Source organism: Garra rufa, chromosome 20 (genome assembly GCF_049309525.1).
Source record: "Garra rufa chromosome 20, GarRuf1.0, whole genome shotgun sequence".
Taxonomy (NCBI): domain Eukaryota; kingdom Metazoa; phylum Chordata; class Actinopteri; order Cypriniformes; family Cyprinidae; genus Garra; species Garra rufa.
In genome coordinates, this window is record NC_133380.1 from 8,732,791 (window position 1) to 8,757,521 (window position 24,731).

Below are 24,731 nucleotides of genomic sequence, written 5' to 3' on the forward strand. Positions count from 1 at the left end.
CTCGGACATAGCCTATAAAAGACGTTTAATGGCATGTTTCTTTCCTTTGTGACAACAAAACCCAGTCAAAAGTTTTTGAACAGTAAGACTTTATTTTTTTGTAAAGTCTCTTTAGTCTTTACCTCACCAAGCCTGCATTTATTTTATTTCCGAAGTACAGCAAAATACTTAAATATTTTTACTATTTAAAATAACTGTTTTCTATTTGAATATATTTTAAAATGTAATTTATTCCTGTGATTTCAAAGCTGAATTTTTAGCATTGTTACTTCAGTCACACGATCCTTCAGAAATCATTCTAATATTCTGATTTTCTGCTCAAAAACATTATTATTATTATGTTGAAAACAGCTGAGTATCATTTTTTTCAGGTTTCTTTGATGAACATAAAGTTCAGAAGAACTGCATTTTTCTGAAATAGAAATCTTTACCTTACCAAGCCTGCATTTATTTTATTTCCAAAGTACAGCAAAATAGTAAAATTATTAAGTAATTTTATAATTATTTAAAATAACTGTTTTCTATTTGAATATATTTTAAAATATAATTTATTCCTGTGATTTCAATGCTGAATTTTTAGCATCGTTACTTCAGTCACATGATCCTTCAGAAATCATTTTAATATTCTGATTTTCTGCTCAAAAACATTTATTATTATTATTATGTTGAAAAAAGCTGAGTATAATTTTTTTCAGGTTTCTTTGATGAACGGAGAACAGCATTTATCTGAAATAGAATTATTTTGTAACATGCCTTTATCGTCACAACAAAGTATTAATTTCTATAATTACCACAAAAAAAACAAAAAAAAATTATAGAGACTCCAAGCTTTTGAATGGTATAATGTATAATGTTACAAAAGCTTTTTATCTTGAATAATCTTTGGATCTTTCTATTTATCAAAGAATCCTGAAAAATCTACTCAACTGTTTTAAATATTGATAATAATAATAAAAAATGTTTTTTTTTTTGAGCAGCAAATCAGCATTTTAGAATGATTTCTGAAGGATCATGTGACACTGACAACTGGAGTAATGATGCTGAAAATTCAGCTTTGAAATCACATGAATGAATTAAATTTTTAAATCTATTCAAATAGAAAACAGTTATTTTAAATAGTAAAAATATTTCCCAATATTACAGATTTTGCTGTATTTTGGATCTAACAAATGCACGCTAAAAACATTAAAAATCGTACTGTTCAAAAACTTTTGACTCATAGTGTATAAGACATTTTTTACCCAGTAAAGATAAATAACTGTGCACACATCCTACTAGTGTCGCCGTCAATTAATGTTAGGAGATAACAGGTGAAATATAGGAAATTAGTAAAAAAAAAAAGAAACAAATGTCTTATGCATCTTAATATCTGCACAATTCTGAATTTATCGTTAGTACTACAGAACAATTGTGTAATATTGCTTTTATACAACAGTTCAGAAAACAGTAATTTATATTATATCATTTTAATGGTTATAAAAAAATGAATCATACTCAACCTGCTCCTTTTCTTTCCAGGCAAATCCTTTCCTTATTCTGTTTTCTTGGAAATCTGTTTGACCAAATTTGACGACCAGACCTAATAGTCAACTACCAATATACAACTTGAAGCAAAATGTAATATTTTATATTAGTTTATTTTTTTGCTTGTTTTCGTCACATGAAAAATGTTAAGACAGACATGGGCCTATAATGTGTTCCTCATGATAAACTACAGAGAAGCACAAAAGTTTAGAAAAAAAAGCACAACATTGACATCAGCACTGTAAAAAAAAAAAAAAAAAACTCAGGCGAGTCAGTATAGCTTACATTGTACCTGTAAGATTTCAAGTAGAAATGCAAAGAGGCAGCGCACGTGCCAGTAATAATGCATACAAACCTAGTCATTAATACTGAACTGATAGCCAAGGTTATGAATAAATATGAACAAACACGTGAGGTCATTCCATACAAATGTGTAAAAATAACTCAAAATGTCATATAAAGCTATGACATGGCTGACGAAGCACTTTCAGCAAATAGAAAACCATTGCATACACTGCAGAAATTGCACTTAATTTGTAGTCAAAAGAAAAAAAAAAGATGTAAAACTTTACGTCTTAAATTTGAAATGGCACTAATGTTCTGAGACAAAGTTTTCTGCTTGCTGAAATACAAATAATTACAAATAAAATCATTAGCAAGGTTACGCATAGGAAAATAATGACTAACAATGTCAACCAATGACAGCCATCAGAAATCATTACTTCCACAAAGGAATGTATGATTTTAACACACCTAATTCTTACTAACACTTAAAATCTCCTAAACAAGAAATCTGAGCTGACATTCAGAAGGAGTGGTTTATTATTGTCTAAATTCAGATGTGACAGAAATACTGAAGACTATGGCTCTTAGAATTATGAAAACAATAACCAATAGTTGCATAAAAGGCACAGGAGGTCTTCTGAGAGGGTTATACAAAACAGATAATGTCTAAAAACAAATATTGCGATGTAAAATACAAAATGCTGTCCTTAATGCAGTATTTGGCAAAAAAAGTAGAAAGTATTCCAATTTGGAATTGATTTTTTCATGTCTGAATTTAACATATCCTTAATCCACTATGAAATTTGACTCCAGACTTTTGAGGAGCAAGTCAAGGTTGTTCCTGAAGTGGAGTTACACTACATGACTAGCAAGATAATGTTCAGAATGATCAGAAACATATTGTATATAGGCCTATTTAACATCATTGTTCTTCCTGGAATATGCTTAGGACTTGACAGTTAAGCATAAAACACTATAAACATACCACAGTTCTTATATTATTATTTTTTCAGTTAAATACGTAAAATTCGCAAGAACGAAACAAAAAATTGTGTCAAGCATACTGAAATGTGCATCTCTTACATTATATTAACTAATGCACTAAAAGTGCACATTAAACAAAAACAAAGCAGGTAAAAAAAATATCCACAGTAACAGTCAGAATAATGATTACATAGATCGGTTGGCTTTACATGTGAGCACGTGTTTTCTTGCAGCCACATCCAGGGACAAATTTTCGTTTCCATAATTGGACCAGGATGTATAGTGTAGAGCGAAGGATGAGGGAAATAACGTTTGCGGATAATCTCCAGAGCTAATAAAATTACTGCAAAATTAAAAAAAACAAGATGATAATCAGAATTACCACACAGCTGATCCAAATGTATTGTAAATTATTCATATACATTATCAGTCAAAAGTTTTTGAACAGTAAGATTTATGTTTTTAAAGAAGTATTTTTTGCTCACCAAGCCTGCATTTATTTGATCCAAATTACAGAAAAAAACATTAATATTGTGAAATATTTTTACTATTTAAAATACCTGCTTTATTTTTGAATATATTTTTAAAATGTAATTTATTCCTGTGATCAAACTAAATTTTAAGCACCGTTACTCCAGTCTTCAGCGTCACATGATCCTTTAGAAATCACTATAATATGATGCTTTTTATGATTTATTAATAATATATTATTATTTTAGGATTCTTTGATGAATAGAAATATCCAAAAATCTGTGTTTTTTGGGGAAAGAAATTATAGAAATAAAATAAAATGCTTTCATTTAGCAAGGAAATTAATCTTTAAATTAATCAAAAGTGATAAAGACATTTATTATGTTACAAACTATTTCTATTTCAGATTAATGCTTTTATTCTGAACTTTCTATTCATCAAAGAAACCTTATTTCCAAATAATAATAATAATGTGTTTTTTTAGCAGCAAATCAGAATATTACAATGATTTCTGAAGGATCATGTGACTGGTGTAATGATTCAGCTTTAAAAATCACAGGAATAAATTACATTTCAAAATAAATTTAAATAGGTAACAGTTATTTCAATTAGCAAAATTACTACAACATTTTTCTGTTTTTGCTGCAGTTTGGATCAAATAAATGCAGACTTGGTGAGCAGAAAAAAAATCCTACTGTTCAAAAACTTTTGACTGTTAGTGTATCTTAACTGTAAATCAAGCTGAACACATTGAACACAGACAAGCGAATGTTACCGTCAACAGTAAGACGGGTTAGACCCATTAGTACACAGCAAAACATGGAAGACACATTTTTCCAGATGCAATGGACTGCATGAAACAGAAGACTCACATGCAACAGACAACATGCCAACTATATACAAAAAAGTGAGAGCAACAAATCATGCATGCTATAGTGGTTTAGAGACACCGCTGTGAAGACAACATGGACAATGTGTTCATGCTGGCTGAAAGGCTAGATGAAACAGTATGAACAAAATCAACAAAGACATGGAATGACATGATAAAACAGCTGAAACCTACTTCTCAAATTTATCTTGGAGAAATTAAGTCTTAGCATTTCTGAATTAATGTATTTTCTGTGCATGAAAACTCTAAATCTAGATATTGTCTTTAATAAAGGACATATCCATATCATCACTTATGTCCTTTAGGGTTGCAACCTGGATTGCAAAGCTCCCGGCAGGATCAGTAAGGTGCGTCTCTGTTGGGATTACACCGATTTATTCGCACTGACACAGAGATTAACAGACTAGCTTTGCGACACTAGGTTTAACTCAATGACATTAAGTATTGTCAGTGCTGGTTGGGTTCAGGTAGAAACATTGGGCTCAGACGTTCAGAGAGAAAATACATATTTTAACATGTTTAGACATTTCCCTTAATTTTTTTTCTTTAATCTTTGATTATAGATATCTACACTACCAGTCAAAAGTTTTTGAACAGTAAGGTTTGTAATGTTTTTAGAGAAGTCTCTTCTGCTCACCAAGCCTGCATTTATTTGATCCAAAGTGCAGCAAAAACAATACAAGTTTGAAATATTTGTGCTATTTAAAATAACTGTTTTCTATTTAAATATATACTAAAGATGTCATTTATGAATCTAATTTCAAAGCTGAATTTTAAACATCATTACTCCAGTCACATAATCATTAAGAAATCATCCCAATATTCTGATTTGCTGCTCAAAAAACATGTATTATTATTATTATGTTAAAAAAACAGATGAGTAGAATTTTTCAGGTTGCTTTGATGAATAGAAAGTTCAGAAGAACAGCATTTATCTGAAATAGAAATCTTTTGTAATATTATAAATGTCTTTATTATTATCACTTTTGATCAATTTAAAGCGCCCTTGCTAAATAAAAATTATTACATTTGACATTTTTTAAATTTTTAAATTCAAATAAAAAAAAACAGTTATTCTAAATAATAAATTGCTTTTGCTGCATTTTGGATCAAATAAATGCAGGCTTGATGAGCAGAAAAGACAAAAAAGAAAAGAAAAATCTTATGGTTCAAAACTTTTGACTGGTAGTGTATAATAACTCATAGCAGATCTATACAGGTGGAGCTGGGGAGGTGGAGGATTTCAGAGGAACTCTGAAAGCGCACTACAAAATGCAAAAGAGCAGCAAGCTCATTGGCTGCAGATACAACATGAACCAATCAGCTTGTGCCAAGTAGTTTAGCGCTGTAAATATCCCCAGTTTTAAGTTGGCCTGCGCCATCTAGAGTTTCATGACAGAACTTGCCGTTTAATCAGTGCATATTGGAAATCTGCATGCACTACAGCCTAGGAGTATAAATGTTAAGAGTACTAGATTTGTCGATACAAAAAGTCACAAAATTCAGTATCCAAATATTGGAGTCAGCCTTCCAAAAATTGAAAATCTAAGCCCCGACCTATAGAATAAGTATTAATGAAGCCATCAACTGTTAGCACAAACAGTGACATGCTAGCATGTTTTGTCCTAAGCAGACATACAGTAAAAGGAATGTTAGTTAGCATGAAGATGCTGATGAGTGACAGTTACACACAGGTGTTAATCAGATCCAGGGTCACAGAGAATTTTATACTTCTCACTGCAGAAAACCGCAGGACTTCCAATGAGGCCGTGTGGTTGCGGTCGGTTCTTACAGGGAAGTCTAGGACTTACATGGGGGCTTGAAAATGACAAGGGTCCTCTGCCACGGCCAGATGAAGCCTTCCCACGGCCGCCAGCCCCAGCACCGGATCCTCTTCGGGACTGCTCGTGATCGAACTCCAAATCCTCCAATCGCTGAGTGAGAGCCAGTTTCTGCTGGATGGCCATCCGCAAGAGGGAGTTCAAAGTCTTCTTCTCATCTTCTGCTGCAGCCAGCTGCCTCTGCATGTCGTCTAATTGTGTTACATACTCATCACACCTAAAGAAGAAAAGTAGAAAGTGGAAAAGAGCAAGAGAGACTTAGAGGAGTTCACTTCCAGAACAAAAATGTACAGATAATGTACTCATCCCCTTGATGTTCATGTCTTTCTTTCTTCATAAAGAAATTATGTTTTTTGAGGATTTTTCTCCATATAGTGGACTTCTATGGTGCCCTGAGATTGAACTTCCAAAATGCAGTTCAAATGCGGTTGTTAACAAACCCAGCTGAGGAAGAAGGGTCTTATCTAGCGAATCGATCGTTGATTCTTTTTTTTAATTACAATTTATATACTTTTTAACCTCAAACGCTTGCATTGTCTTGCTCTGCCTGAACTCTGTTTTTTACTGTTCAAGACAGGTGTGTTGAAAAACTCCCATCTCATTTTCTCCCTCAACTTTAAAATCGTCCTACAGTACATCACTGTTTTACCTTTTTTGTTAAGGGTGTTTGCTCTTCTTTGCATGTTCACTTGGCAAACACTGGGTTGGTACTTCTGCAGCGATGTAAGATGATTTTGAAATGATTTTTGAAGCTGAGGGAGAAAATAAGATGGGAGTTTTTCGACATACCCTAACTGCCTTCAACCAGAAACAAAAGAGTTCAGGCAGAGCAAGACAAGATGAGCATTTAAGGTTTAAAAGTATATAAAAACTGTAATGTAAAAAAAATAATAACTGATCGTTACGCTAGATAAGACCCTTCTTCCTCGGCTAAGTTCGTTTACAATCGCATTTAAACTGCATTTTGGAAGTTCAAACTCGGGTCACCATAGAAGTCCACTATATTTAGAAAAATCCTGAAATGTTTTCCTCAAAAAACAATTACTTTACGACTAAAGAAAGAAAGACATGAACATCTTGGATGACAAGGGGGTGAATACATTATCTGTACATTTTTGTTCTGGAAATGAACTTCTCCTTTAACCCTACTGATTTCTGGACAGTAGCTGGGATTTCTGCTTCCCACAGTACCTGGTGGCAAACATTGCCCTGAGAGAGGAGAAAGTGGCGGCGTCTTCTTTAAGAGCCTTCAGCTCGTTCCTCAACTTCATCATGGTTTCAGTGACCATGGCCTTTTCGTTGTCATATTTGCTCTTTAGGTTTGCCAGGGCAACCTCAGCTGTCTAAAAGGAGATAGAACCATACCACAGTTCAGAAAATGCAAGAGAAAATGCAAGAACAATAGAATATTCTGGCATTAAAGACACCCATGCCATCATTTTTATTCTGACCTGTTTGTTGGCCTTGAGCACCGTCCTCAGCGTGGCAATCTGTTCTCGCTTAGTGCTCAGCAGGGACTTGAGCTTCAAAATCTCCTCCATGCAAGCAGCTTGGTCTTTATCTGCCACCGCGCCCAACTCTAGAGACGCAACTCTTTGCCTGGATAGTTCTGTGGTGCGGTCCACCGCCTTCTGCAAGTGCCGTATCTGATCCCGGATTATTGCTACTAGGTTGTAGATGTCCATTGGTTCAGGACGTGGATCTTCTCTAGCTGGTGTCCCAGACCCAAAAGTTGAACTGTCAGGAAGGGTGGAGGTGAACCTGGGTGCCTCAGATTTGCCGTCGCTGGTTTGCGTCAACGTAGATTGAAGAGCTTTACCTTCGGTCTTGTTTCCTTTACCCTCTTTGTAAAAATCAAGCATGACACGATTCGGGGTTTCATTGTTGCACATGCAGACGTGGTGGTAGAGGTTTGCAAGCTCTTCACTGAAGGCAACAAGCTCATCCTGGGCAACGCTGAGACTGCCTTCTGTCTCGCCTGCAACTGCGCTCACTTCCTTTAGCTCCTTTTCCAACCGAGCGACTTGATCTCTGTCTGCACGGCTGCTGCTCTCCAAATGGGACACTTGAACACTGAGGTCACGCACCTGTCCTTCCAGTCGTGCCCGTACCTCTTCATGCTCGTCTTTCATCTAGAAGAATCATGCATAATCATGTTGCCATTAAAATGTACAATCAAACATAAATGTGACCCTGGAGCACAAAACCAGTCTTAAGTAGCACGGGTATATTTGTAGAAATACACCAAAATGCTTTGTATGGATCAAAATGATCAATATTTCTTTTATGCCTAAATTAGTCATTAGGACATTAAGTAAAGATCATGTTGGATGAAGGTTCCATTTTGTAAATTTCCTATCATAAATACATCCAAACTTAATTTTTGATTAGTAATATGTTTTGCTAAGAACTTCATTTGGACAACTTAAAGGTGATTTTCTCAGTATGTAGATTTTTTTTGCAACCTCAGATTCCAAATTTTCAAATAGTTGCATCTCGGCCAAATATTGTCCTAACACACCATACATTAATGGAAAGCTTATTACAGGGTTCGTACGGATACTGTAAAATGAAATTCCAGGACTTTCAAGGACGTTTCGAGCACTAATTTTTTGATTTTCAAGGACTTCAATCTAAGATCTCACTTATCAAACAATGTCTTATCTTTCAAATAAAAAAATAGTTAAGCAAAAATATACTAATAAAATATGCAAAGTTCAGATCTAAATCAAATGATCCACGCTCCGAAGTTCCGATCTTAAGAGAAAGATTCACAAACCCGTTCCGAATTTTTGATCTAAATCAAATGATTTGCGATCCGTGCTGCAAAGTTTTGTTCCGAAGCAAAAGATTTACGAACCCGTTCCAAAGTTCCAATCAAAATCAAATCGATTCGCTATTTGAAGCAAAAGATTGATGAACCTGCTCTTAATTTTTGATCTAAATCAAATGAACAGCGAACCGCACTTCAAAGTTCCGATCAAAATCAAATGGATTTGCGATCCGTGTCCTGAAGTTCTGATCTGAAGCAAAATATTTAGAAACCACTCTAAAATCCCAATCTAAATCAAATGATTCGCAATCTGCTCTCCGAAGTTTTGATCTGAAGCAAAAGATTCATAAACCTGCTCCGAATTTTCGATCTAAATCAAATGATCTGCGAGCCGCACTTCAAAGTTCCGATGAAAATCAAATGGATTCGCGATCCGTGCTCCGAAGTTCAGATCAAAATCAAATGGATTCGTGATCCGTGCACCGAAGTTCAGATCAAAATCAAATGGATTCGTGATCCGTGCACCGAAGTTCAGATCAAAATCAAATGGATTCGTGATCCGTGCACCGAAGTTCAGATCAAAATCAAATGGATTCGTGATCCGTGCACCGAAGTTCAGATCAAAATCAAATGGATTCGTGATCCGTGCACCGAAGTTCAGATCAAAATCAAATGGATTCGTGATCCGTGCACCGAAGTTCAGATCAAAATCAAATAGATTCGTGATCCGTGCACCGAAGTTCAGATCAAAATCAAATAGATTCGTGATCCGTGCACCGAAGTTCAGATCAAAATCAAATAGATTCGTGATCCGTGCTCCGAAGTTCAGATCAAAATCAAATAGATTCGTGATCCGTGCACCGAAGTTCAGATCAAAATCAAATGGATTCGTGATCCGTGCACCGAAGTTCAGATCAAAATCAAATAGATTCGTGATCCGTGCACCGAAGTTCAGATCAAAATCAAATAGATTCGTGATCCGTGCTCCGAAGTTCAGATCAAAATCAAATGGATTCGTGATCCGTGCACCGAAGTTCAGATCAAAATCAAATAGATTCGTGATCCGTGCACCGAAGTTCAGATCAAAATCAAATAGATTCGTGATCCGTGCTCCGAAGTTCAGATCAAAATCAAATGGATTCGCGATCCGTGCTCCGAAGTTCAGATCAAAATCAAATGGATTCGCGATCCGTGCTCCGAAGTTCAGATCAAAATCAAATGGATTCGCGATCCGTGCTCCAAAGTTTTGATCTGACGCAAAAGATTTAGAAACCACTCCAAAATCCCAATCTAAATCAAATGATTCGCAATCTGCACTCTGAAGTTTTGATCTGAAGCAAAAGATTCACAAACCCATTCCGAATTTTCGATCTATATCAAATGATTTGTGATTCGCGCTCCAAAATTCTGAGCAAAATCAAATGGATTTGCGATCCATGCTCCAAAGTTCTGATCTGAAGCAAAAGATTTAGAAACCACTCCAAAATCCCAATCTAAATCAAATGATTCGCAATCTGCACTCCGAAGTTTTGATCTAAAGCAAAAGAGTCAGAAACCTGCTCCAAATTTTCAATCTAAATCAAATAATTTGTGCTCCGTGCTCTGAAGTTCCGATCTGAAGCAAATGAATTCACGATCAATGCTCCAAAGTTCCGATCTAAATTAAATTATTCACGTGCTGCACTTTGAAACAGTGAATCATTTTGCAACACAATGGTTTAACTGACTTACGATGTCGTAATTCTAAAATGAATGTCTCTTTTAATTTAATCTGTTTTTTGCTAGTGAATCACTTGACATGAATGATCAAAGTCACAAGTTTGAAACAATTAGAATAGTTCCAGCATAAATGACTCACTCAACTGATTGTGACTCATCTGTTCCTCTTTTCAGCAATGTTTACACAACATTGTCAGCACTACTGGCTTAGCTCGCTAGTTTTATGACATTAACTGAAATAAGCAGAAAAAAAGTATGGCATTTTGTGAATTGCGTGCATTTTGCGTGAATAGATATGTGCTTATTGAAAAAAAATCAAACACTTATTTCATAGATACATTGCGTTTTAAATCATTCAAGCACTTTTCAAGTACCTCTTCAGGAATGTTGCTATTTTCAATGGTTTTCCAGACCTTAAATTTCAAAAAGTCAAATTCAAGTACTTAAAGCACTTTAAGCACCTTTTCCGAACCCTGTTATTTATTAAGCTTTTAGATAATGTATAAATCTCAATTTCAAAAAAGTAACCCTTATGACTGGTTTTGTGGTCCAGGGTCACAAATAATTTGAACAAAACTTGACTTCTCAGTCCCACTCACCTCATCATGCTCTGATTTTAGTGCCTTAAGCTCCTCTCTCAGTTCACCTGCCTCTGCTATTGCTACTTCATACTTGCAGCGAAGTATCTCTGGCCCATTGATGTCCAGCTCATAATAGTCCACATCATTGTCCTCTCGACTGTCCCGCTCTCGCTCGCTGTCCAGGGCTGATTGCCGCTCCTTGCCTGCCTGCATTCTCCTCATTACGCCCAAATCATCACTAAGTCTCGTCATAGCTTCTTGCTGTTCGGCTAATGCTCCTCGAGCATGCTCTAACTGCTTCTGAGAGTCCTGTAAAGTGGTGAGAAGAGCAACCTTCTCTCGCTCCACCTGCAAGGTAAAATAGAGGGGGAAAATGTCAACGAGGTTGACCAAAATGTTGAAAGCCAATCAAATGCGAAGATCTGAATCTGTAACAGTACACATGGGTGTAAAAATACCATTATTGAAGAAAAAATGCATATATTTATGGTGTGAAGTCTGATCTTTGAAAAAATATAAAGGGTCATTAACTTTGTCAATTCTTTCATTGCTTTTTTAAACATTTTTACTCAACTGTTCCATAGATTTGTCCAATGGTGTGACATAGCAAAATAAACAACAACCCACATAAAGATGGTCATACCTGTAAGAGCTGTTGCTTGAGTTTCTGGATTTCAGAGATGTTCAGCTCTGTCAACAAGTCGTCCACCAGACTCGGTGCGGGACGGAAGTTTTCATCTCTTTTGGGTGAAGACAATCGGTTGTCTTCATCGTTAGCATCGCTGACTTTAGCGAATCCGTTTTCAAATGTCAGAATGGCATCGTCATTATTTGGTTCTTCTGCGCTCAGTTTGAGCCCATCCAATGAGCTGGCAAGGAGGGAGTCTCCCAGAGTCATGTGATGTGTCAGTTCTTTCCGAAGAGCTGCTTTCTGCTCCCGCTCGGTCTTTACGGTTTCTAGAGCCTCCGTTAGCTGACGCTCGGCTATTTCGCGCAACCGAACGGCGTCCTCTAGCTGGCTGTTCAGGCACTGCACTTCCTCTTCCAACCGTCTGTTTTCGTGCTTAAGTCCTTCAAACTCCACCTTTGGAAGAGGTCAGAGATTTAGGAGAAACAAACGAAAGACAAGAATGGTGCATGGTCTGGTCCTTGTGGGACTGGAACCAGCAACCTTTTGATTACCATTCATTAGCTTTGGCTTCTTTTTGACACATTTGGGATGCAATCAATTGTCAGTGCTACTAACCTGACCCTGTTTAAGGGTGGAGACTTGTTTCTGGAGACTGATGTTCTCCTCCTCCAGTTCAGTGTAGTCTTGCAGCAGACGAGACTCTCGTATCTTGTACTCTCGAATGTCGTCACGCAGACGACTGCGCTGGAGCTCCACAATTTCGTTATTCTTTAGGACACAACAAACTTTAGCTGATAAATGATTAATGTAGATGCAAATATAGAGCATAACTCTACTGGAGGCATATGTTACTGGGTTTGTTACAGTTGAAGTCAAAAGTTTACATATACCTTGCAGAATCTGCAAAATGTTAATTATTTCACCAGAATAAGATGGATTATACAAAATGCATGTTAATTTTTATTTAGTACTGACCCGAATAAGATTTCACAGAATGGTCCACAGCTGTTTTTTTTTTTGTTTAGTGATAGTTGTTCATGAGTTCCTTGTTTGTCCTGAACAGTTAAACTGCCTGCTGTTCTTCAGAAAAATCCTTCAGGTCCCACAAATTCTTTGGTTTTCCAGCATTTTTGTGTGTTTGAACTCTTTCCAACAATGACTGTATGATTTTGAGATCCATCTTTTCACACTGAGGAAAACTGAGGGTTCAAAAGGAAAAACGATGCATTAAGAGCTAGGGGGTAAAAACTTTTGAACAGAATGAAGATGTGTACAATTTTCTTATTTTGCTTAAATATATATATATATATATATATATATATATATATATATATTTTTTTTTTTTTTCATTTAGTATTACCCTTCAGAAGCTACAAAAGATACTTACATGTTTACCAGAAGACAAAATAGGTTAAATTTAAGTTTTCACCCCCTGGCTCTTAATGCATTGTGTTTCCTTCTGAAGCATCAGCGAGCGTTTGAACCTTCTGTAATAGTTGCATATGAGTCCCTCAGTTGTCCTTAGTGTCAAAAGATGGATCTCAAAATTGTTGGAAAGTGTTCAAATACAAAAAAATGCTGAAAAACCAAATAATTTGTGAGACCTAAGGGATTTTTCCGAAGTACAGTGGGCAGTTTAACTGTTCAAGACAAACAAGGTGTATGTAAACTTTTGACTTCAACTGTATGCATGTTTATTAAATTCAATATTACATCACAAACCTCTCTCAGCTCAAGTGCAAGTGTGGCCAGACGTTCGTTCTCCGACTGAGTAGCGGTGAGAGTGTTTTTTGTTTGTCGTAGGTCAGCCTGCAGTTCCTGCACTCTCTGCTCATAGTACGCCTCTTTAGATGCCGACTCCAGGATGAGGGACTCCTCCCTGCTTTCTCCATCTGCAGCCACCTTTCTATGGGTGGAGTGAACCTGGCCATATGCCTGTATGAACAAAATTGGGAAGAGAACAGAGATAGAATTGTTTAAGTCTATTAAGTTCTAAAGCTATGGCTATCAACAAATTACTTATTTTGTTGGGTGGAGGCTGGATGAGAACAGATTTGAAATTAACAGCACTGATGGATATTAATCTTAACTGTATTAAAGAAGCGCTATGGGATATACAGTATATCGGCTTAAAGTTCAATTTAATTTTTTTTTTCAACCATTTTTCTTAAGATTTGCCATAAAATTAAAACAACAAATGCAGAAGTCTTTCAATTCCGTCTATGCCTGCGCTGGACATTGAAGCCAAATCTCAGGAATTCCACATTCCTTTGGTCATTTTCTAAGACACCAAGATGCACTTCCTGCAAACTCATGATGTAACCGGCTAGAGACAACTACTTGAATTCTGTCCAAAAGCTCTTTTTATCAAATGCTCGATCTCTTTCTTTTTCCTCTAATTCTGTGTGCCAGTCTGAATGATGTCATTGGCATGCTACAGCCTGACTAAGTTGCCACACACACAAGCAACCATGGCAGCACAAGGCATAAATGTTAACAGCTCCATTAGTGTTGGTGGCCTGGCTGAATGGCTAACAGAAAGGTATGCAGGGGTCACTGATCTTTGATGGACAAAGCACATTGATGAAAGCCCTAACAATCTGACACAGAGTTCGAATTACACTACTGTTTTCTATTTGAATATATTTGTAATTTATTCCTGTGATCAAAGCTAAATTTTCAGTGCAAGAAACATTTTTTATTATTATCATGAATAAAACCAGTTCAAATCATCAATTAAAACAGTTGAGTACATTGTTTTTCCAATATTCTTTAATGAATAGAAAGATTGAAAGCTTTTGTAACATTATACACTATACCATTCAAAAGGGGGGAAGAAATTATAGAAATTAATTAATAGTTTTTATTAATTTAAGAAATTTTTACTTTTAGGATGCTTTGAATTGATAATTACATTTATAATATTGCAAAAGATTTCTATTTCAAATAAATGCTGTTCTTCTGAATTTTCTTTTCATCAAAGAAAGCTGAAAATCACTACGCGGCTGTTTTCAACATAATAATAATGAATGTTTTTGAGCTGCAAATCGGAATATTAGAATGATTTCTGAAGGATCATGTGACTGGAGTAATTATGCTTAAAATTCAGCTTTGAAATCAGGAATAAATTACATTTTAAAATATGTTAAAATAGAAAACAGTTATTTTAAATGGTAAAAATATTTCGAAATTGTACTGTTTGTGTTGTACTTTGAATCAAATAAATGCAGGCTTGGTGAGCAAAAAGAGACTTTTTAAAAAACATCTAAAATCTTACTGTTCAAAAACTTTTGACCAGTAGTGTATCCACTAACAATGTAAAACAGTCAACATACATGCATACTCTATTAATAATATAATATATATTTTCTCACAATTATCCTCATAATTCTTGAGTTTTTATGTAAAGTTTGGCTTATATTTGGACAAGAGTAAAACAATAGGGACAGTTCACATAAAAATTAATATTGTGTCATCATTTACTCACCCTCAAGTTTTTCCAAACCTGTATGAGTTTCTGAAAAAAAAAACTATATGATGTTTTTAAAAATGCTGGTAACCAAACAGTTAAAGAGACCACTGATGTCACATGAACTGTTTTAACGATGTCTAACGATGACTATACCGTAGTAGTTCCCTTGCTGTCTATGCAGGGTCAAGCTCTCGGATTTCATTAAAAATATCTCAATTTGTGTTCCGAATATGAACGAAGGTCTTCCAGGTTTGGAATGACATGAGGGTAAGTAATTAATGACAGAAGTTTCATTTTTAGGTGAACTAACTCTTTAATGGTAGCCATTTACTTCCATAAGATTTTCCCCCATAGTAAGGAAGTCAATGGCTACCATCAACCGTTTGGTGACCAACATTCTTCAAAACTTCAAACTTCTTTTGTGTTCAACAGAAGAAAGAAACTCATGTAGGTTCAGAACAAGTGCAGGGTGAGTACAATAAATGACAGCATGAAATTGAAAGTGCATGTAAATTGATTAAACGACACTGGCCCATAATATCAAAATGCATGTGAGACGGAAAGATACCGGGAAATGGTGTCAGCACTAAGTCCTCCTCCTGCCACAGCAGCTGCTGCTAAGAACTGGCAGCTGTCCACCTGTCACTCCGGGTTGCCAAGACATTTCATTAGAACTTTATTCTGATTCCAGAACAGGGATTCCATGGATAAAGGCCATGACAACAACTCACAGACCTCCAACACTGTTCGCTTCTCTCTCTATTCTCAAGCTATTGATCAACAAAGATCTATTTTCTTGATATTATGAGGTCTTTAATAAAGACGACACACACTTTTTGTGTAGCACTAACTGATTACTTGTATATCTGTTAATCAACTTACAATTCTCAGTACTGCTCTGCTTAAACTCAACCAGAGTTGCATTCACAGCTTGCTGTGTATAACCAGTGCTGAGAAAAGGTCTTGTTAAATATATCCATGCCACTGCTGTATAAGGCTGCCATTGAGGAGCGAGATTAAGCTGTGATGTTAGACAGTTTAACTTGCACAGACTTCTACAGTAAGCATGGCTAATAGGTTCTAGAAGAGCAATTTTCAGTTTATGAATCATGTAAGGTCTGCAAGTAAAGAGAATAAAGAGTAAAAATATATATTTGACTTATAAGAATCCGTTGACTTAAAGTTCTTAGTAACATATTTTTTTAATCACACAAGATTTGATGTCTGTTTTGCAATTTATATATATACCAGTCAAAAGTTTTTGAACAGTCAGATTTTTTGTTTCTCTTTTGAAGTCTCTTCTGCTCACCAAGCCTGCATTTATTTGATCTAAAGAACAGCAAAAAAGTAAAAATGTTAAATATTTTTACTATTTAAAATAACTGCTTTCTATTTAAATATATTTTAAAATGTAATTTATTCCTGTGATTTCAACGCTGATTTTTTAGCATCATTACACCAGTCACATGATCCTTCAGAAATCATTCGAATATTCTGATTTGCTGTTTAAAATACATTTATTATCATTATGTTGAAAACAGTTGAGTAGATTTTTTAGGTTTCTTTGATGAATAGAAAATTCAGAAGAACATCATTTATATTAAAATGTAAACATTCTGTAACATTATAAATGTCTTTATCACTTTTGATCAATTTAAAGCATACTTGCTAAATAAAAGCATTCATTTCTATAATTTCTTACCCCCCCCCCAAAAAAAATGTATTATACTGACTGCAAGCTTTTGAATGGTGTATAGTGTATGTTACAAAATATTTTTATTTTAGATAAATGCTGATATTTGGATCTTTCTATTTTTTACTCAACTGTTTTAAATACTGATAATAACAATAATAATAAAAAATGTTTTTTTGAACAGCAATTCAGCATATTAGAACGATTTCTGAAGTATCATGTGACGTTGAAGACTGGAGTAATGATGCTGAAAATTCAGCGTATCACTTTTAGAAAGCATTCACTTTAAATAGTAAAACTATTTACCATTTAATTACATTTTTAATTATTTAGTTTAATTCACAAATCAAAACTGCTCCTCCAAAAACCAATTTGAAATTCCAGAGGGAATCCATGGTGAATTATTCTTCCGGGTTGGCCTACAAATTGACGTCATGACTGATCTTCTCTAACATCAACAAAAACGCTTGTCATCAGCTGATTCAGAAACAAGACAAGCGTTGCTCTATGTGAAAGAAGACCCAGTTGTCTCAGAAAGAAATGCCTTTTTTCCCCCTAGAGCAGTTTGACATAAGCTTGGTTTGAAACTGTTATTAGATTAAACCAAGTTGATGTTAAACTATTTGTTCTGCTGTCAACACTTAAATGGCTGAAATCAAAATAAAATAAGTTAATACACTCAGATTGCAGCCATTGTAGTGTTGACAGCACATGAAAATAGTTTAACATTAACTTGCTTTAAATCTAATTACAGTTTACATCTATTTTTAAATAGCAAATGCATTAGCAATAAGATGAGCAAGCGGTTAGTGACTGGACAGGTTAAATAGATCATCTACTTCCTAAAAGTTTGCACAAGTAAGCCTAAGTTTTCAAATATATTTCTAATACGTTACAGAAAAGAGGAAGTTATGGGAAGAGGAACAGAACCAGCTTCTTGCAACCAGATAGAAATAACCAGTTTGGTTTTTATGTGCAGATTAAGGATGTTTACATTATTCATATACACCGTATTTTCCAGAAAAGTCACATTATTTATCATCCAAAGAGCACTTATATAAATCAAAGCAGGTAATGTCATGTCACATAACGTCAACAAAGTTAAAATGTGATTTGTTGTAAAGTGTGAGGAACTAAAATACGTTAATAAACATGAGTAGTGTTTATGACATTTGTAAATGGTATGTTTTAATTACTGATATTTTACATTATTTCTGGATGGAATAATAAAATGTGACTTTTGCATCAAAGCAACTGGTGTATTTTTTTTTTTTTTATCCCAATGTGACTTTTCATTAAAATATGGTAATACAGTAACAGATTAATGATGAATACACTTCTTTAAATCACAACTTTTGTCTATTTAGATGTAATAACTTGGCAAATACAGTGACTAAGAAGTATTACAAGCTGGACTCAAACCTCTGTCACTCTCATGAGCACTACAGCTCAATGTATTAGAGTAAACACACTCATTAACGCTAGACCTTATCATGATCATCTACTGGAAAAACACATTTACAGTTTACACTATAGAACTTAACATCAAATGTGTTTAATCAGATAAAGCTACAAATCGTGATCAAAAAGAATGTTCCATTTAGAAAACTGCTGTTTTTCCTTCACTAGGCTTAAGAAACCTCAAATATTTACTTCTGCTTCTTTAAATAGTCACAAAGCCTATAAACCACACTAGCCTGTAGATAGGCTGTATCAACTGTGTGGTGAGGGAGTCCCACCCCTGCACAGCTGTGGACCCACCACACTGCTGGAGGCTTTATTCTGATCCCTCATGTTGAAGGAGACGACAATTTCCCTGTTTTTCACGCTTAGTTTAAACCCATTCTGATGGACTGAACAGCTGACAAAGTATTTCATGGGTAGGAGACAAAATCTGAACTGAACATTTGCCACTGTTTGAGCCTTTAGCAAACTCAATCTTCAGTATCAAAAGAAATAGGGATGTACAATATATAGGGGCCTATGATTTCTGCGATGCAGACGGATTTACAGAATCCAGTCATAAAAACAGAATTTACTGACTAACGGAGTATGTCACAGGATTTGCCCAATTTCGGACTCATAAATTGACAGTAGGTCAGTACACTTAAATCAAAAATCTGTGAATATTAAGTCGAAAAAATACGAATTAAATATGATCCTGCATGTTCTACGTGTCTCTGTGTGAATGAATGGTGCAGACACACGGTTTCGTTTACTACACACACACACACGCAGAGTTTTCAACCTCTGCCACCTCAATATATGAGAACATGAACACCTCTAGAACTGCCCTGAGAGTCACTTTACTTAATTGTACTACTACTACCTTAGTATCATATACAAACAGAAACTTAAAGGGCTTCACAGCAAGCTGTCAAAATAACAGTAATGAAACATTAAAATGGAATTCAGAAAATTAATGGGAAACAAAATTATATATATAAATTATATATATATTAGGGATGCAACAATACAGTTAGTCCACGGTTCAATACGTACCTCGGTTTTTAACCACGGTTTTCGGTTCGGTTCGGTTCTGATATCTTGCCACTTCAGTGTGTTTTTTTTTTTGGAACAAATTAACAAAATACTCCCGTAAACCTCTGCACACTAGATTAAGTGTGGTTTAGTATGTGTCTGCTTAATTTTTCTTTTGAGAGAGGTATAATTTTTTAGATTTTTACGCAAAATAGAATGGATTTCATTCATACTGGATGCCAGAGGGCGCCCTTGTGCATAAAAAAAAACACATGCATCAAAGAAGTAGCGCTAATAACGTTCCGTTCCAGCTTCTCTAATATGGATTAAAGCATCGCTATTGCTGTAACTTATTAAAAACAAGATATAACGGTAAAGTTTTGAATGATGAAATCTAAGGGCAATAAACACTCGTCTGCAATAATATATAGTTTATCTGTGTTCTTCAAGCCTTCTCGGGTATTTTCATAAGCCATTGCTAATCGACATACATTGAATATGAGTATAGAATTTATCGTCTGCCTCATTCTGTGATGAGAATCCACATCAGATCACAACATAAGTAAGTTATTTCAAACACTCGACTGATGTTGTGAATTAAAAACAAGTTATAATGTTTTTGTAACTTGTTTTAATAACTTTTGTTGGACAACAGGTTTAGAAGGCTTATCATTGCATGTCATTAGAATGGAAGATGCTCTGCGTGTTGCGTTATTTTTTTCAAATATAAGAGGGGAAGCGTTTTCTCATTTCAGCACATGAAATCGTGGGCAAACATACAGCAAATTCCAAGAGAAATAAAAGGAAGGAAGATATTTAGATGCAAAACCGAAAAACCGCAATTCACAAGCGAAGTAAAGACATTTATAATGTTACAAAAGATTTCCGTTTCAAATTAAATTCATCATTAAGTCCTGAACAATAACTTTATCATGGTTTTCATGAAAATATTAAGCAGCACAACAGTTTTCAACATTGATAATAATAGGAAATGTTTTTTGAACAGCAAATCAGCATATTAGAATGATTCTGAAGGATCATGTGACACTGAAGACTTGAGTAATCATGCTGAAAATGCAGCTTTGCATCACAGGAATAAATTAAATTTGAAAATATAATAGAAAACAGTTATTATGAATTGTAATAATTTTTCACAAATCTTCTGTTTTTTTTTTTGCATTTTTGATCACATAAATGAAGCCTTAGTGAGCAAAAATACTTCTTTCAAAAACATTTTAAAAAATCTTACTGACCCCAAACTATTAAATGGTAGTGTATATAATAGACATACATACATACATGTGTGCGTGTGGTGGAGTTCAAACAGGTAAGAGACGGGAGACGGGATTAACCCGTCTCCTCTTTTCACCTCACCCTCTGTCTGATACAGCATGTCTGAGCCTCGATCACTACACCTATCTGTAATGCATTCTGCATGTGCACTCTCTCATGCTTCAACATCAACATTTCACTCCACTGGTCTGACAAAAGCATTTAAAACAAACCTTACCACAAATACAAGAGATGCCATATTACTTGAGAGACATGCAACATTTTAAAAATATATATATAAAAAAAAAAAAAAAAAAAAAAAAAAAAACGCAACACCACCAGACCATTTAAAATGATTTTGAAGGTAAAAAAAATGACAGATAGATATTATGCACTGAAAATTATAATTTAGTTTGTTTGACTAATATATCTGTACTGTATTAATTTTGAATTGCTTTTGTTAATAACATGACTCATGCAAAACAATCTGCCTGCTAATCTGATTTCATGCATTGACCTACTAGTAGCCTAGTAACTTTGAACAATACACAAAAGCATACATAAACAGAAAGCGTTTAATAGCTTCCAGCTGAAGCCCCTCATGACACCCCTAGTGTGAGATCAGTCTAGGCAGCGTCATGACCGAGGCGCTTTTTTTAGCCTGATTTCTTCCCAGATCTTCTTACTACATGACGAAGACTGCGTCCTCTATTCAGAGCCGTGCAGAAAAGATTAGACTAGAAGGAAGTGTACACACAACCGAGACGAGCTCTAAATAAACTATAATTCTAACAATCAGGATTATTGTCTGAGCTTGTGTTGAGGTTTGCGTTGACAGGAAGTCGCAGGGGAAAAGAAGAGAGAAAGAGGTTGTGCAGAGGTCCTGAGAACACATTCAAGTTCATTTAGGTCTAAAACAATTCATATACAACCTACAACCCAGTCTAGGTTTATTTCAGGATGCTGTATCAGGAAGAAACGTCTCGGACTTGTTTTCTCACATCAACATCTCACTTCCTGTCATCGTTTCATTTTCAGCCTCTGATCAACAACACACTTCTTATGTATTTACACTAGAATGTTGAACGTACAATATTAGTTATTAAATAAATGAAGGATTATTGATTTTACATATACTCATAAATCTCCTCACTTTAAAAAGAATATCCTGCTTATCCATAGATAACAGGCAGGACATCCTGTGGTCTTTTTTTAGGTTATTGTGATGAAAACAAACAAGGATTGCTTTAAATTTTACAATAAATCATTTACGCTGTTTGAACTTAGTTTTAACATCGCTTTTGTATAGTGTACAGCAATATATACACTACCAGTCAAAAGTTTTTGAACAGTAAGATTTTTTGTGTTTTTTAAAGAAGCCTCTTCTGCTCACAAAGCCTGCATTTATTTGATCTAAAAAACAGCAAAAACAGTAATATTGTGAAATATTTTTACTATTTAAAATAGCTGCTTTCTGTTTGAATATATTTTAAAATGCAATTTATTCCTGTGATCAAAACTGAAATTTTAGCATCATTACTTCAGTGCCACACGATCCTTCAGAAATCATTTGAATATGCTGATTTGCTGTTCAAGAAACATTTATTATTATTATCAATATTTAAAACAGTTGAGTACATTTTTTTCAGGATTCTTTGATGAATAGAAAGACCCAAAGATCAGCATTTATCTGAAATGAAAGCTTTTTTTAACACTATACACTATACTACTCAAAAGCTTTGGTTCAGTATAATCTTTTTTTTTTTTTTTTTTGGAAAATTATAATTGAAATTAATACTTTTATTTAGCAAGGATGCTTTAAATTGATTGAAAGTGATGATAAAAGACATTTATAATGTTACAAATGATTTCTATTTTCGATAAATGCTGTTCTTCGGAATTTTCTATCCATTGAAGAAACCTGAAAATTTAATAATAATAATAATAATAATAATAATAATGTTTTTTGTGCAGCAAATCAGAATATTACAATGATTTCTGAAGGATCATGTGACTGATGATGCTAAAAATTCAGCTTTGAAATCACAGAAACAAATTACATTTTAAAAAATTTACAATTAGAAAGCAGTTGTTTAAAATAGTAAAAATATTTCAAAATTGTACTGTTTTTGTTGTACTTTGAATCAAATAAATGCAGGCTTGGTGAGCAGAAGAGACTTCTTTAAAAACATTTAAAATCTTACCGTTCAAAAACTTTTGACTGGTAGAGTAAATAATCTACATTAATCAAATATCTGCAATAACACTTACAGTATCAGCATGATCTGATTCTTTTATTGGCTGATATAAATTATATAAATGAATTATATAATTTTTTATTTTGCTTTTCGACAATAATAAACAGCTTAATCACTAACTAGACCACAACAAAACCATAACACACGTTATTAATATTTAATCAAGAACAACAATAATGAATTGTGATAAAGGGACTTTCAAAAGTACGGTTGAAAAGAGTTTATCTAAGTCCATAAAACCTGCACAATAACTATAACACAACCTGAGGTGGATTTTAGCCACATTACATAGTATAGTTTACACAGAATAGCTGTTATCTATCTTCTTTCTATCTTTACAGCTAACAATTAGCATTCCAACTTTGTAATTTGAACACTGACGTCATTTGTATCATCATTTAAAAAGTTTAATTATGCGTACAACTTTAATTGAACTACTAGATTTGTGACCCTGGAGCACTGGAGTGTTGGTAGAAATAGCTAAAAATACATTGTATGAGACAAAATTGTTTTCTTTTATGCCAAAAATCATTAGGATAATGTAAACATCATGTTCCATAGAGATATTTAGTAAATGTCCTACTGTAAATATATCGAAATCTAATTTTTGATTCGAAATATTCGCTAAGAACTTCATTTGGACAAGTTTAAAAGCGATTTTCTCAATATTTTAAATTTTTTGAACGCTCAGATTCTTGATTTTCAAATAACTGTATCTCAGCCAAATATTGTCCTATCCTAACAAACCATACATCAATGGAAAGCTTATTTATTCAAATCTCAATTTAAAAAATTACCCATAAAATGGGTTTTGTGGTCCTGGGTCTCAAATATTGAATGGAATACATCAATGGAAAGTTTATTTATTCAGCTTTCAAATGATGTATAGATCTCAATTTCAGAAAATTAGCCCTTATGACTGGTTTTAGTGGTCAAGTGCAGTGGTAAAAAATAGACCTGAATGAAATGATGTTTTTGTAGTTGATTTCAAGCTAAATTTTAACTACAATATAATATAATATGTCCATAAATTTTTAAAATAACACTTTTTTTGCCTAATGTAACACTATAACGTTACTTAGATATTAGATTTCTTCATCATGCACTGACAGTTGACTGATAACGGGCACTTCAAACTGCCAAAATATGAGCAGATTTATCGATATTTCGAAATATTATCTATTATTGGTGTCACTTTTTGTGAAGTACATACTGAAGAACAATGAAAGTACACAAAAAAAGACTGACAAAGGGTGGAGACACAGACTGATACACTTTTTTTGTCCGGCACAGCGAGCAACAACAAACGTTAACGTTACATTAGAAACGCAAAAAAAACTCGAAAATGATTGTATAATTTCGTTTTACCTCTTTAAGCTGATCCAGTTCTTGTCTGACGGTATCATATTCACTCTCCAGATCTTCAAAGCGTTGTTTCAGCTGCTGGTTCTCCTCCAGCACCACAAGCCCGTACTCCGCCGCCTGGATCTTCTCCCGGCTCGTCTCGCTCAGCTCCCGCGTCAGGCGTTCGATCTCCGCCCGGAGCCAGTTGGGCCCGGCCTCGGTGACCAGCTGCGCCTCGGGACCCTCATCCCCGGACATGTTTGCCATCATCACCCGGCACAGTCTAATACAGGCGATAACGGACCAAGCCCGTTAACTCCTCAATCTCAACCATGAAGATTCATTAATCTGAAGTGCATGCAGTTTGTTGGATGCACTGTTGTTAATGTAGAAGTTCAAATTCAAATTTACAAACTTATTCCCCATGTTTGAATATATAACTCCATGATTTCCTCTCGTTCTGATGTCATTCCTGAGATTAGGAGGGGAACTCGGTTTGCTGTGAGATCATCC

The 24,731-nt window shown here is 34.7% G+C and overlaps 1 protein-coding gene across 2 annotated transcripts; it reads right to left on the reverse strand.

Moving 5' to 3' along the window:
- Window positions 1-1,678: 1,678 nt before the first annotated feature.
- bicd2 (bicaudal D homolog 2 (Drosophila)) lies at window positions 1,679-24,728 on the reverse strand. 2 transcript variants are annotated; one of them, XM_073825427.1, is made up of 9 exons: window positions 24,243-24,727; window positions 13,421-13,633; window positions 12,314-12,466; window positions 11,711-12,151; window positions 11,086-11,415; window positions 7,446-8,126; window positions 7,186-7,337; window positions 5,965-6,211; window positions 1,691-3,136 (listed from the first exon to the last, which is right to left on the reverse strand). In XM_073825427.1, exons 1-9 carry the CDS (start codon window positions 24,486-24,488, stop codon window positions 3,134-3,136), a joined length of 2,466 nt encoding a protein of 821 aa, XP_073681528.1. In that variant the 5' UTR covers window positions 24,489-24,727; the 3' UTR covers window positions 1,691-3,133. The 2 variants fall into 2 exon arrangements, with proteins under 2 accessions (XP_073681526.1, XP_073681528.1); XM_073825425.1 differs by having other exon boundaries at window positions 1,679-6,211; window positions 24,243-24,728.
- Between the last annotated feature and the right edge of the window lie 3 nt (window positions 24,729-24,731).